Here is a 16124-nt window from a genome sequence, read left to right as displayed (position 1 = left end):
GAGTCACATGGATTTATTTAATTTAGGAATTTGGGCAGGGCAAGGTTTGCTTGTCAGTACATTCAATATAAACAATCTCAGGCATATCCACTGTAAATAACTAGTATTGTGCTGAATTAGTGTTTTGAGAACTCAGAAGTGCAGTGCAAATTAGTCAGATAAAAGCTTTCAAATTTTTAATCTTTCATCTAATTTTTCTTCTTTGCTGCACATATTATTCTTCTGGAACAAAGAACTTGTGATTCATATCGCACATTGTTCAGACTTGTTGAACTGAATGCAACAAAATCCTATTTGTATCATGGTCACCTTTAAAACACCAATATTCCATTTAAGTTGTATGCAATTTTCATGGCTATATTGTTTATTATAAGCAGCTACTGAATGGCAAATGCTTCTCTTCTAATGAGAAAGTAACTTCTGTCTAAAGCATTTGCCAAAACTCAGTGAGTGTTATCATGTGCTTATTTCAGTAGATATAGAAAATTTTGCCTGACATCTATCCAGGTATTTCTGTCTACTTTGTCCTAAGAAGAAAACAGAAATAGCTTTCCACAGAGGCTTGCCCACGTTTTGAGGTTTGGCTTCAAACCTAAGTATCATTGTCAGTTGCATTGTACTTGTGATGGAAGAAAAGAAAGAGCCTTCAAGTTTGGAAGAATATCTCTGAATTGGAATTTATCTTTCAGGAATACTCTGGTTCTTGATTTGCTGCCATTTTGCAGTTACAAACTTTGTGAGCTACTCAAGATTTCTCACTTGAAAGTAAAAGCCAATGGAATTTGAAATATTTATTAATGCATTTGTTATTCCTGCCTCTTAATTGCAATTATACTATAGCCAAGCTACTTTTTAAATATCTTTTAATGATATTAAATTTTAATTTACAAAAAGACCAGCTAAACTGGAGTTGTATTAAAAACAAGAAGTAGGAAATAGGTTTTGCTGTCTTTGATACTCCAGGAGATGGATTTTTCACATTGAAAAGTTATACTTCTCTTTGCTTAGAGAAATTAATTTATTTTATATTTTGAGGTTTAATGAATGTGATATAAATGTATACACACTGAGCAGTGTGTATATTTATATATATCTATATTTATATGTTAGCTTTCCAGCCTTTTCCACATATGGAAGAATTTTTTGAGATCATGTTTAGCTGTAGAAATCTCTCCCCTTCACTTCCCCTGAATGCGTGTGTTATAATATACAACACTTATATAGAGGTTTACATTTATCTTACATTTCTTAGTAGAAAAATTATCTGCCACCATCATAGTCTAAAATAGGTCTTTAGACCAACTGAAAGAGCCAAAAATGCATTTCTGGGAGACAGTAACTTGATAACAAAAGTTGCATATCTGGCGCTGGTTACTTAAGTGAGATAACATGTCACAGGCTTTCACTACAAAGGGGACCATAAATTTTTGCATTGCAAATCTGATTTCACGGACCACTTCTTGTAAGAAGCATTGAGTTTCCGCTTCATCTAGTGATAAAACTTTAGAATGCATGAGTATCTGGTGAAACATCTTATTCATGTTAATGCTGGTCTGGGTGCTGTAAAGTAAATGGTCAGAAACAACATTTTGCTTTCCCCCATGACTGTATTTGTGATTGATTTTAACCCAACTATATACAAATAGAATAAATGGTGAGATGGGATTTAAGGCCATTTTCATAACTGGGTGATGCATGGTCACTTGTGACCCTTTCTGTTATGGATAACTTTGAAAATAGACCTCTGACATAAATACATATTGCTGAAGCAATTTTTAAGATTTATTCAGCTTTTTGAATATACAAATGAAACATAAAGACCTTTTAAAGCTCTATATCCCAAACACTTAAATGAATCCACTTTTAGTCTTTGCACTGTTTAGCTACAGGCTCAGTTCTTCAAATCATTCATGCACAAAACTTCCATAGTCAATTGTTCCGTGCATGGAGAATTTGTGTGATTTGTCCTCAGCTATGTTTGCTCCTAGAAACTGAGCGGCAGATGAAAGTTTCTCTAAGCTCTGAAAGGTTCTGATTTTTAGACTAAGTTCTTGATTTGAAAGAAATGTCATTGCATTGCAGGTAGATTTCTTTGTAAAAAGGGGGAATTAATATTAGTAAATGTAAGTATTTGCTGTAAGTAGGACAATTTCACAGTTCAGAGCCAGCAGTTACACGTTTAATGACCCATTAGAGGCTGTAGATAATAAGGAGAGCAGTGTAAATCAGTCATCAGAAAGTTAGTTGCAGAGATGAGCAGGTTATCACTAGATTTATTTAACCCAAGTTAAGACTAATTCTTAGCATGCAAAACATGAAAGGGAAATGCGATGAGCCTTGTCAGGAAGGGTCTCCTATTGTGGGAAGAGAGCCAGGAAAGCTTAACTCATCAAGTTTTTAATGTTGCCTGTATTGCGAAAGCTAGAAAGAGATCGGGATTTTTAATTTTTTTTAAGAATAGATTTATAGAGATACTTGCATTCCACAGGAGTGCAGGCGATTGTGCTCTAACCAAATTTTATACACATATTTTCATGAGGTGGCCACATAATAATGCAGACTTTTGCAGGCTTCGAGTGCACCTACATTAGGGTTTTAGTTCTCATCAAGAATGCAGATTTGAAGCAAATCCTCCTGGTCATTCCCACTTCTTGCATATGATTCGTATTCAGATGTGGTGTTGGATTGGGCACCCCAAGTTCCTGTTTTATTCAAGTTAAATGAAAGATATATTACAGGAGGTCCTCCAACACTGTGAAATTGCTAAAGGGAACAGTTTTGGACAAAATTAATTCAGAATACCCCCCAAGACAGATGTATTGTACAGAGGTGACTCTCAGGACCATTGTAGGGGCTGTAGATCTGTTGCTGTTGGAGCACAATTATTATCTCCTGCAGCTACTCCATGTTCACCAGAGATCAAGAATATGCAACATGCAGAATGGCAATGACTGGGCTGACAATTTCTGACATTTGATTATTAAAATTTTGTAGATTGACCTAATTAGGTGTAGACCATGATTAGAGTTCTCCTTTGTTTCTAACCTTTTGTGTGAGGCAGCCCCTGTAACCTGAAGGCCACTGTCCCAAATTTACTGCTGACACAGATGAACCTTAGAGAATTGATGGCTAAGAAATCTGCCTGCAAAGCTTGCATTGAGATAGACTCCCATAACAAAACAGAAAATGTCTCTGTACAGCCTTCTACATCTGTGTGTAGTGTTTTCCAACCACTGTTTATTAACTTCCTCATTTTGATACTTTGAAGCCATATTTGAGGTTTTGTGGCAATTGGATCAGAGCAGTAAATCACATTTAGTGACAGCAGATACTTTTTTTTTGAAGATAGTAGGCAATTATAGTAAATAGCAGAACAGAAATCTAAGAAAAAAGCAAAAATATGAAATAAAATCAACGATTTAAAAAAGCCTTAATAGTATTTGAGATTATTCCACTTTACTATAAATACAGGTCCAAATTAGATGCTGAGATGTCTACCATAAAAATACAAGGCATTCAATATTTTAAACACTCCAAATTGTTAACAATTTTATGACAAGTGTGTATACTAATTTCTCAAGTCAAATGGTATCTCTCAAACTCTGGGTGTTTTCCTGTTTCGCTTGTCAGTAACTGAGATTTTGCTTTGCAGTTTTTGTCACTGAATTGCTATTCTTGACCTTATAAACCAATGAAAGATCCAAGTTTAAAAAGCAGTTAATGTACACAAACATTAATGAAAAATTGCTTGATTGCAGTTTATTGTTTGAAAGAGCCATAGATTAATGATTCTGTAGGATACACACACTGATATGAAAAACTAAGCATACTTCTGGAATCCTCTGTTCCAATATTAATAAATGATAAGGCATAACTGCAGCTTTTATTTTGTTCACTGTGTGTCAAGAATGCAAAAATAAGTAGTGAATTTTATTTGTCTCAGAATTTCAGTGAAGAATTCTATGTTCCTTCCATTATCTGTTTGCACTGAGGCACCAAACAGCTTCTTGATACAATATTTTATTCATGGAACCTGTCAAAATTACAGTCCTGATTCTTATGTGCTTTTTATCCAGTGCTTTTGGGTACTTGTTCCTATCCATATAGAAAAATTTGTAACTGTAAGCTAGGATTTACACCAGTTGAGAGTGGTTTTGAGGTTGTTCTTAGTATTAAAAGTTTAAAATACAGTGATTTTTTAAAAATTATTTTTATTCAATTTTATGTTAAGACAGAGCACTGTGCTTAATTTTACAAAATTGCTAATAAAGATTGGAAAATATGTAATATTTTTTTCTGTACAAGATAAGATGGATCATGGCATACATTTTCATTGAAACAGATGTGAGGAAAAATTATGGAAGAGGATTTTTATTAATTGTAGGTGTTAAAGGTTAAGTGGACTGTGATCATAATGTGGACTACTCAATAATTTCTTCAATTCTTTAAGTTAAACATTAATTTGGATATAATTAACCATGTATTTTAGAAAGTATCTAAGACTTGATGTGATATCTTCAAATCATCCAGAAATGACAAATTACTTAAAAATACATCCTGTATTTGCAGTGTAACTATATCCTCTAAATCTCTATCTAGATGTTTTTTACTAGACAAAAGATCTGTCTCCTTTTCTCTATGTTACTTAATAATGATCAGAAAATCCTTTAATGTTTTCTGAGGGATCATTTAGGTTGAGTCTCCTGTTTCTCACTGCCAAGTTTATTTTTCAGTAACTTTCTAGCTGTTTCCTGATCTGTTTACAGTCTTTCAAATATTCACAAGAGTGTGACATGAGGACCAGATGTGAAATTCTCTTAATGGTCTTATGCTACTGTCTAGAGATGCAGCAAAAGTTCTGAGTTTTCTTTCTCTGCCTGTATTTGTCTTGGCAAATCCAACATTGTACCACGTGTTCATTTCCACCCTGACCTGTAAAGACCTTTTTGATGTCCTTGATTTCAGAAGCAGTTCCCTTTCTTCTAGGCCTGCCTTATATGTTTTCAGGCATGTGTGTATGTGTCTGACAACATTTATTCAGATAATTCCACATCTGTTCACTTTTCCAAGAAGACTGTTAAGCTTTTCTTTCAGGTCATGGGAATATGGAACAAGTTTGGGATGAGAAAGATATTCCTGGGTCCCCTTCCTTCTCCAGAAAATATTCATTCAGTACAGAGCTAATTGTTCTGACACTGTTTCATGTGGCACATAATCAAATGCCTTACAGAAATCTCAACATATTATTTTAAAGCACTTACCTTATCAAAAAGAGTCTCTCTGTAATTGGAAAAGATAGAAAGTTACTTTGACAGGGCTGGTGCTCAATAAAGCCACAATGATTGATGTTAACTGAGTTCCAGCTTTGAATTTATTGCTTTTTGTATATCAGGATCAGTGTCAAACTATATTTGTCTTTAATTACCCATAAAACTCTTTACAAATATTTGACAGTATTTGATTTTTCAACTCTTCTAGAATTCTGCCAGAAGGAGATGGCACAAATAATTGAAGTAAAAATGAATGTCTACCTGTTTGAAGAATTGCAGTACTCTAAAGAGCAAACCGGCTGTGTGTAGTTAGGGGTCACTACTACCTGTTGTAGTGTCCATTTTGTTGATTTATTGCTGGTTTTAAGGATATCACCAAAGATTAGCTAATGCATTATGTTAGTGAAATAGGATCAAACTACTCAGTGGAAAAGAAATACTTCAGTGTTTCTTCAACCTCTAGTCTGGCAAAAACTCTTGTCAACTTGAAAGTTCAAGTAGCATTAGTGGGCCTGACCAGGAGTGGCTCCTGCAGAATTCAGAGGGAATAATTGTGTGTGAATAATTCAGTGAGGCAAACCCAGCTCATTGGGAGTTTTACAGAACCTGTGTCTTTGTTTCAAAAATGAATTAGGATATTCAGGCCTTACTCTGCCTTTGATTTTTGGTGTATTTGTGCAGACCTTCAAACTCAGATGTGTTCCAAGTTAACTGTAAAAAATTTACCACATTTCTCCTGCATTAAATGATAGCTAAGTTTATAGTGGACTGTCAGATTTCTTTACTTAATTCAGCAACATGCAAGACATCTATCTGAACATCTGGTTTGTAATAACAGTTGACATCTGGGAGCTCTTTTTTATTCCAAGAATGGGTTAGAAACAGTAGTGATACTGGCAGTGTATATTTTCAGGCTAAAATTCCTGTCCATTTCAATCATAATTAATTACCATTTATTTTATTAAATTTTTAGATTTAATAAAGTCCAGAAATAGGTTACACCAGCTAACTTTCAAGGTTTTGCAATTATTGAATGTATTTTTTAAATGTTTCTAAGATATTAGTGGGTGAATTTTAAGGATAGCTAAAATGATATGATTTTATTTGATTTTGAAATCTTGAGTTAAATGAAAAACACTGCTGTGAATCTCTAATTTCTAGCAGCTGAGTATCATCATTGGGCAGAGTGGAACTGTATATAGAGATATCTGTGCACGTGCACATCTCTGTGTGTATAGATAAAGAGTCATTGCAAAATTGCAACCTCTGTGTATCTGGGGAAGAACATTTCAAGCTCCTGGTTTAGTTCATGTTTATTTTTTAGATTTTATTAGAATTTATTTCATTATTCAAGTTTATAATAAATGTGGAGAAAGACTATCTGCTTTCAACTTATCTACTATAAATTAATCCCCTTTAAAACAAATTCAAGAAATTGTTATGAATTTTTGTATTTGTCATTAAAGTTATTTATTCCTAAAACTCAAGATGAATAAACCTAATGGTTCAAAACTGGATAAAAGGGGAATAACTATTTAATAGCATCCATAAATGTGCAGTGTTTAACATGGCTTGAAAAGATAATTTAATTGATAACATTTTGGAAAACTGTATTTTCACTTTAATGATAATATTTTTGGTTATTCAGCAGTTTTGTATATTTTAACAAAATGTAAGATAATTTGATTAATTTTTTTTTGCTTCCTTAAAGCTTTGACCTTTTTATTGCTCTCAAAGTTGGCTTGAATTGCATGCAATTAAAAAATAGATAATCTTTTAATATTTAATCTTAAAATCATCTTCCTACACAGTTTTAACTGGGAGGGAAAAAAATTTACATCATTGTTGTTGTTTTTTCGGTTGCTATAGATGCAGATTCTTGTACATGTAACACAAACTTGTTCAGTTGTGTTCACTGGCTTATATTAAAAAAAAGTCGTGCTGTTAACAGCCAAGAAAATTGTATTTTATATGCACCAAAGTAACAAACCTTTCTTTCTTTCTTTCATTCCAATGCCAACACCTTCTCTGTGCATCTCCTCCTGTCTGGCACACAGGATGATGAGGAGGGTATATGGGCATAGCCGTTCCTATAAACCAAAGTTCCAGTTTTGTTTTGAGGGGTGAGAAACTCTCTTTTCTCTCTTTTTCATGTTGCAATCTAATTGTTATGTTTTCTTTTACACTGCATGGAGCTGTGTGTTTCTTGACAAGTGTGCTTGTGAATGCTGTAAGGATGTTTTCTCATACGCAGTGAAAAATGAAACTGTGTCTAATGGTTTAATGGTCTAGTGGTTTCTTTTTTTCATAACTTATTGTGTTTAAAGGTGTAGGTGGATACAGAACTTTAAAAGCCATATATTTGTATGTGCCTAGACAATTTTCTTTTTTTCAGTAGGTAAGTTCTTTAAACTTGTATTAATTTGCTGTACCATCTCTAAAAACCCTGTAAGAGCACTGTAATATCTTTGCAGAATGTGTATGAAAGTTTGATACTTAAGAAAGTTTGCCACAGATTAAGCATGCAGTTTTACTAGAATAGAATTTATGATATGCATAGAAAAACATGAGACTACCTCTTTAGCTGAAATGTTTCAGTGAAATTTTAAAACAAGGAGCAGATATTTAGTAAGGGAAGTATAATCTCTCTGTGCAAGGCATACTCTTTCCTGAAATATTATCATAGAATAACATCCCTGCAATAATTTGCTTGTAATATTCAAGAATACAAAGTGCAGCTTAAATTGTTTGTCTCTCAAATTATGTGTAAACACTGTATTATGGTGTGTTAGGTATTGGTTGATGCATATCCACTTGTTTGGGGCTTGCCTTTGAAGCTGTGGGTAATTTGCTGTGGTCTCAGTGTTGCTGAGGACACCAGGCTTTGGTGAATTGCTTGTAGAAAATGTTGCTCACAACTTCTTACAGGAACAATTTTATTTACTTCAATGGGCTTGTTCAGAGGAGCAAAATTTACTCACATAGGCAAAGATTGTCTTATTAATTTTCCACACATTATATTGCTTTTGGCTTTTTACCATTCTACCTCTCACACTCTGCTGATATTCATAAGAAGTATGGCTGAGGGAAATCAAATCTCTCAGTCAAATAAGTGTATATTAAAAAACAGCATTAATAAAATTAAATTTGGTGTATATCCATCTAATTTAGAAAAGCTTCTATGTATTTTTTTTTTTTTGTTACTGCAGACATATATCAAAAGCTAATTGTGAACATGAAGAAAACAAGGGACACAATGAGAATGAACATGAGGAATATATTTTACGTTGGAGAGGAAAATAGAATAGAAACAAGTTAATTTTAAAAGTATTTGAACTGCAAGAATATGGGTTTCTATATAAAATCTTCACCTTACTATTTTGTACATATTTGTCATAATTTGTAGTTATACAGTTTAAATTATTTAAACTGTGACTGTATTTCCATTGCAACCCGGAACATGTTTATGAACCAAAGCATATTTTTGCCCTTTTAGAGACTCAAAACCACATTTGATTTGGTTTAAGAAAACCTGTGTATAAAGAATACAATGATTTTGAAAGCTGGCTGACAAGAGACTGAGGGAATATTTATTAGAGCAATGTAATAGATTATATGCTTTTGAATTATAGTTGATTTTTCTTTGAGAGGATTTTTTCCCTACCAAAAACCAGAAGTGCCTGATATACCAAAATATTTACCTTCTGATCTTGTTTTGTTCCCAGACTAATGGTTAGGATTGATTTATGCAATCAAAGCTTTTCTGGAGGCCATGAGGTGGGACTATACCTCAGTAAAGATAGTGCAGTCTGGTCCTCTAATTATGTTTAAGACGTAGTTAGTTTAAAAAAAAGAAGTTAAGTCCCTTTAAACTTCAGGATGAGGAAGTGTTCTAAGGTTATAGAGAGCTGGTTACTCATTAGGGAACAGGCAAAGGTGTTCAGGGAAATCTCCCTGGCCAGCCCTTTTAGTAGCCAACATAGCTGCAGTGCTTGAGTCTTGTTCGAAACTGGATCTCTTCCCCTCTCCTTACCCTTACAGAGGAAAAAAAAAAAAAAGAAAGAAAGAAAATCATGAGGTGATGATAAGCTTTAAGAATTAAGCCTGCATAGCATGGGTAACTGAAGCCATGTGACCCTCAGGAGATGTTTTGTGGCCCAGCTGAGGAGAGCAGTAGAACACAGTGCTGTTTGCTGTGGCCGCTCCAGCGCTGAAGCGCAGCCGACGCTGGGAGAGCAGTTCAGGCTTTGCCACGAGCTGAGAGAGAGCCCAGCACACAGCCTGCCCCTACAGTGCTTTGTTTGTGCAGCACTGTGGGCTGCCTGCTGTGTCACATTGAAGTAGATCGGATGTTTGAAAAGATGCTGAGGAATGTTTGGAGGAATTTATTGTCTGTGACATCCTCAGAGCATGGTTACCTACACGTGAAACAGAGAGTGACTGAAGCCTGGGCCTGGCAGCAGCTGAGCAGCTTTTGAAAATGGGATCATAAAGCTAGACTGGCTAAATTTGGTTTTAGGAGCAGCCCATAAAATCTGTAAATTTAAAATTTGGCCTTAGTAGACACTGTGTAGACACTCCACAAGGCATCGGTGCCATTCAGTAAAAAGCTCCTTCAAAACAGAAATTGTCTGCAACATGGATGAAAGAATACTGCTCAGACAAATATTCACTGCTCATTTCAAACTCTTGGATGTGTTTCATATGCTTCAGGGAGGAGGAGAAGGCTGCTATAAAACAAATGTGGTGCCTTGATTTGTCTTTGCTGAGATGTGGTGAACAATTCTCTTTCAAGATGTGCTTGCTAAAGCTAGCAGTACAAAGCAGAACAAAATTTGGTCATGTTGCTATATAAGGATATGTTTAAAGACATTAACTATTAGCTATTGTTCTGCTTTTTGTTTTCATTATTTCAAGTTAGGCCTTTGGTAAATAATTTATTTTTCTTTTTGTTTGGCTTGTTTTGGAAAATGCTAGCTTTGAAATGAGCATCAGTAGCATGCAAGGCAAGGGAAAAATAAAGAGCATGACGGTTTGCAGTGTTCATTTAAATTTTCTCATTGAGGGTGTGAATACCAGCTCTATGCTTAATTAGATAAATGGGTGTTGCTACATTGACTGGAACCCAAGGGCATTTTGGATTGGTGAATTTTTAGGCATGATTGTTATTTTATTTTAACTTAGTTTTTACTAAACAAAAAAAGGAACCTCCCAAGCAATGTTTGTTTTCTGAACTGTGGACAGATTTGTGACTTATTCCTGTTAAAATAGTTTTATTCTTAGTGAAATACATTTATAGCTTTTATTTTTAATGGGACATTTTATATTAGTTTAAAAGTTACCTTTCTTTTATTCTTAGAGATTTCAATACTACTGCTAGTATTTTTAGATACTAATTGCTCACTGCTGAAGACAGAGGGTTTCCATTAAAAGTAGGAATTTGTTTAGCTGTATGTATTTGGTTATTTTTTACTGATTATATACTGGCAATATGTCAATCACCTGACATGAGAGTTAAGGCTGGAAGTTGAAACCCTAAGCCTGTTAGAGTTAATAAAAGCCCTGTTATTTATTTCAGTACTGTTCAGTTTTTACTCAGAGCAGTTTCTTCCTTTTGATTGTTGTATTCATAGTACACATATATACAGTATTCATAGCACCTGTGTATATACACAAGTGTATTCTCAAAATTATTTGTATGAACTAGATGCTCTTTGACAGACATTTATCTAATCTTAAACATTGTATTTATGAAGCACCAAATCACCCTCATATGTAACTGTAAAAATGAATTATATAAATTTAAAAGGTTTTTGTCTCTCCCTTGTATTTTAGCTGTGTGAGTCAGGCTATTCTGCCTGAACTTTGGCCTCAGCTTTTTCACTGCAGGTGCAGAAGGTGTACAAAAGAAGAGAAAATGTAGCTGATGAACTTCAAAGCTTTTGATGTAGTCAGTCTGAAGACAACAATCACAGGGCCTACCATCATCATCAGTCGTGCTCTTTTATAATCTTCCATAGTAAAAATAAATAACATACCAGAGTGGTTTTAAACACTGTAGAAAGTGAGAAAAGGCTGTATGTGTTTTCACAGCTTTTCATCTTTGTTTTGATCTTTGTTTTGATCTTTGTTGCTGTAAACTGGAATAGTTAATTACTGATTTCACACAAGTGATCAAATCATCTGGCTGTTGTTTAAAATCTGAAGCTGTCGACATCTTGAAAAAGTAGCAAAAATCTGCCCTAAAGATGTGAATTCAGTGATGAATTGCATTGTGTTGGATTTCAAATCTACAAATGATCATGAGAATGTGTGAAATTACTGTTATTTTATTTGTCTTGAAAACAGTTTCGAAGGATTGTTAGTGAATATTAGGGTATGTGAATGTGGGACTGCCTGCAGATCATTCTGGTTGGAAGATCCTGGGTTGTTCGTAAGCAAAAGTACCTCCTGACCTAATCAAAGGTCATATGACATAAACTTTTGAATGTAAGATTTTACAATTGAACACTAAAAGATGGAAAAAAACAATTTTGAATAAACAATATAAGTTGTTCCAGGAAGTTTATAAAAAAATACAAGAGAAAATGTTCATCAAAGGATGGAAAATGATACCTAATTAAAATCTTCTAATTTTTAATATTCTATTAGTTACAATATTGAAATGCCACTTTAAAAATAAGGAAAAAAGTAAGTGCTGACCTACTTAACATCAATGAAATACCAGTTGTCATTGCATTTGTCTCTTGGTTTTCTCAAGGAAAACCTCTAAGAGGTGATGACTGCTGTCAGAGATAACCAGTGCCCCCAGCCACAAGCCTGGAGCCAGTTTGGAGTCACATCCACACACTCTCTGTTGTGCTTTCTGCTCTTCTGGCACTGGTTCTATAGTGGAGCATGTTTTCAGATCACACACTTTCAATAATGAAACTCCTTAAGGGAGTGGTGTCTGGAGCTCAGGCTGAGCTGAGGGTGGTGTAGGTGCAAAGAAACAAATGAAAGCATTTGGCTGTTCCAGCATCCTTGTATATTCCTTTCCTTTTTTTAACAGTGTAAAGGCATTGGGCAGGGTGGGATTGTCTTGAATATGAGCCGCAAATCACTGGCTGAAACATGATAATTTATAAATAATGCTACAACAGAGAGTAAAAACATAGAAAGATAAGAAAAACTGGTTCATGTGATTTAATTAAGTTCAGTATTTGCATTTGGGATTGTTTTGACAATATTAAGCTATTTGTATACTTTTGCTCTAGTAGTAAATACTAATATAATGAATTAGAAAAAGCTGAGAAATGCCTGTTAATATTTCTGATTTCACCATACTGTCCCACTCTAATTAGTCATCTGCTTTGGCATCAATGTTCTTATTTGTTCAAAACATCTCTTGGGCTAATTGCTCATTTCCAGTGGTGATGGAATGTCCCTGCTTTTCAGAAATGGCAGAGCCTTGCTGTTTCATTTTCTTCCTGTTTTGATCTTTGCTTTACAGACAATTAACCAGTGAAAATGTGTATAGGTCTGTTTTCCAGAAGAGCTGTGATTATTTCACTGGAGCCTTTCAGCACATCTGGCTGGCCAGACCATGAGCTGTTCTTCAGCTTGGCTCTGAGTTCTACCAAAGCCAGCCAAGCTAGCTACACAGTTTATGTACTAGTTTTACTTTAAACCAGAACTTGTTTACTAAAATGAGCGAGCTACTCACTTGAACAGTGTTACTGAAGGGTTTGAAGAGGTCACAGTCTCCTAGGGGAGAGGGATGAGAAGCTGGGCTCCTTCCACTGCACACCTGAATGGATGAGATCTGTCCCCAGCCTAAGCTGTGCAGCTGTGCCAGCTGAGGATGTTATTTCCACCCACCATTATCCACTTGCTGCTCCTTTTCTGCTGGGATTGTAACCCCCCAGGTCCACCAGCAGAAGAAATCAATCCCTTTTCAACTTCAAGCCAGCTGAGCCAGGTTAGCATCAGTAGTGGTGAGTGCCCATCAGGCCAGCCTGGTTGTCCTTGTCTGGTGTGGATAAGGAGCAGAGGAGCAGTGATAACATCCAGCTGATGGCTGGGGCACAGCAGCCAGTGGCACTAACATCTTCAAGTGGAAAAGCTTAGTCTGGAAGAGAATTATATCCATAAGTTAAAAACAAAAGGACCCTTCCTGAAATCACTTTATCTTCAAAGGCTATAGCACCAATTTAGGTAATCAGGTTATTAATATAAATTTATCCAGTGCAGTTTTCATGTTTAACTAATCAAAATCAGAAACTCTTTGTTCATTTTGCAGATAGACATATTTCTACCAGATGCAAGTATGGAGATCAGTAATAAATGATATTTTCCATGGAGCTGTAATTTTGGAGAGTAAATCTGTGTCATGTTTTAGAAAAAGAAGTTCTAAATTTTTTTTTTTTGGTTGGGATTTTTTGATGGATCTTGCAACAAGCTTTTTCTGAGCCAATTATATTAATAATATGATTAATTTTGTCACACATGGTTCTAAGACCTTGAAATTAGGTGATAAATCTCAAACAAATCTGGAAGCTTATAAATGGCTACTGTTCCCAACGTGGCTGAGGCCTCAGTGTGAGTTTGCTGGAGCCTTCAAAGCAGCACAGTTGCATTTTTTGTGTTGTGTCTTACATCTGCTGAGCTGGCTTGCTTTTGAGCTTCTCCTGAGGGTTCATTTTAGCTCCAAGAATATGGTGAGGGTCAAATGTAAACACTGAGGTAAGTATTTAATGATTTAGGGATTCTATTAGCTAGGATGATTTTGATTATGGCAGTTAGAGCTTTTAGGTCTGACTTTGGTTCTACAGGCTGATAGGAATTTATGCCTGAGTAAGTAATAACAGATTCCAACATTCTGATTGAATTGTGTTCAAGCCTTTTGCATTGAAAGTGCTCTAAGATTGCCTTTATGTTTTTTTTAAAGTAATTGAGTATTACATCCTTCCTTACATTTATTTCAGGGCAAAAAATGATAAAGGTTTCTTGCCTTCAATGCTATACTGCTGAAAGAAGTATTTTTACCAAGTTTCTAAATTCTCTTGTGTGCTTTACTCTATGTTGCAGCTGTGGTTAGATTTAATGAAAGCATCCTTATCCAGCCCATTTAATTTACCCACAGTCATACTATGTCTGAGATTGACAAAATTATTGAGAAATTTATGTAGGTCCTGCAGCATTCATTTGTAATATATTTATGAATGATAGGACATAAAAAACCCCCAACTTTTAAAACTGCTTAAAATTTGCTAGCTGCTTTCCTTCACCAGATTTCTTTACCAAACCACATTCAGCTTTTAATCCATCTATTACACAGCTCATCTTCTAAGAGATCTTACTCTCCATTTGTCAATTTGCCTAATTCCTAAAGTCAGTAACAGAAACTTTAATAAGAAACTGTTAACTGTTTTATAATTTAAATGAGCTATTTTACAGTTTCAGTGCTGCAAATCTCTTTACCTTGAGGCTTATAATCTATTTCCATTGAGTAAGTAATAGGTGGGAGCATATTTAGAACTAGAATGACTCTTCATTTTTAGGAAATTGAATAATCCTGCTAGTAGTAATAGTTCTTCAAATTGAATATGTCAACCAAAAATGCATGCGACTGATTGCAAGTGAGAAAAGAGCTCAGAGTACTAATTCCTTTTTTTTTCATTTATCTCTTTTACTTAGTAAGTTTCTAATGTTTAATTAGAAGAAGTGAAGACAACTTGTTCAAAAATTGCAGTGTCTTAGGATACCTTTTCTTTTGGTTTTGTGGGGAAGAGAGGTCTTGTGTGTGAGTCCTTCACAGATGCAGTCTTGTTGCTTGAAGGAAATTTGAAAAGTTTTATCTGGAAATTATTCTTTAAGAGAAAAATACCTTGTCTTTCCTTCTTGAAAGCAGTGTAGCTCCAAAAAGGTTCTTTAAACAAGGTGAGAAAGCCCTGCCTTTGTTACAGAAAAAAGGTACAGTACAGAGAAACACCCTTGAGCTCTCTGGCTATATTTGACTGCTTTTAGCACCGAGACCAAATGAGTACTGTCAGCTGTGCTTTTACCAATGTGCTCTGTTTTTTCTTGAGGATTGATAGGTTTAAATGTACTGATTCTCTCCTTGAGTCTGTCAAACTTTGATCTGATGCTGAAGTGTTCAAAAGCTTCGTGCGTTGCAGGGTTTCAGCAAACTTGATCTTACAGGTTTAACTTAAATATTGTTTCCATTTTGAAGTTGTCATATGGGTGTACCACAAAGAGTGTTTGGTTTTAGCCCTGATGCCTTGAGTGGTGGTATGCAGCCAGTAACAGAATACTTGGAATAAAGAAAAATCCTGAAATGAATCCCTCCAGCTATGGGCCAGTTGAGAGTGAGAGAGACAGGATGTAAAGTAAAACCAGTATGTCTCCTTTGATCAAAGGATAGATTCCCCACCACCACCCAGCAGGTGATTAACACATAAGTACATTCTCCCCTAAATGGGTGGGACAAAGCTGAGTATCTGCTTAGCACCCATAAAGCAAACTTCAGTTAATAACTGATCTTAGAAATATTTCAAATGCTGTCTTTGTGCATTCAGTTTCATGGTTTTGTGATCTGATGCATGTAAGTGCAACTAAATTGTCTTAGAATAGGAGCTTCTCTAAGGAAGACTTGCTAAGCACCTTATGAAACTGAATTTTTATTTTCAGAAAAACAAGCTCGTTCCACATGTAAGTGGTTACATATTTTTCATCTGTGTATGCTTTCTATATTTAGAAAAATTAATTAATAGTCAACTGCACCATGGATTTGGAGTATGGTGCAAGAGCCCTGCAGGGTGTGGTGGTACATGGTTTTATACATAAAAGCTGCTCAGAAACAGATTTGAC

The 16124-nt window shown here is 35.1% G+C and overlaps 1 protein-coding gene across 14 annotated transcripts in view; it reads left to right on the top strand.

Moving 5' to 3' along the window:
- ERC2 (ELKS/RAB6-interacting/CAST family member 2) overlaps positions 1-16124 on the top strand; it is a 413681-nt gene that overhangs the window by 298262 nt on the left and 99295 nt on the right. For all 14 annotated transcript variants that reach the window (XR_002465649.3, XR_002465648.3, XR_002465646.3 and 11 more), the window contains one exon: positions 7328-7393. Coding sequence is in view for 1 of the 14 variants with exons in the window: in XM_021532844.3 (XP_021388519.1) it covers positions 7328-7354 (27 nt within the window). In the remaining 13 variants the exon portion in view is untranslated. The remainder of the gene's footprint in view (positions 1-7327; positions 7394-16124) is intronic.

This window comes from Lonchura striata, chromosome 12, assembly GCF_046129695.1.
Source record: "Lonchura striata isolate bLonStr1 chromosome 12, bLonStr1.mat, whole genome shotgun sequence".
NCBI classification, from domain to species: Eukaryota; Metazoa; Chordata; class Aves; order Passeriformes; family Estrildidae; genus Lonchura; species Lonchura striata.
This window is presented reverse-complemented; position numbering and strand designations above follow the sequence as displayed.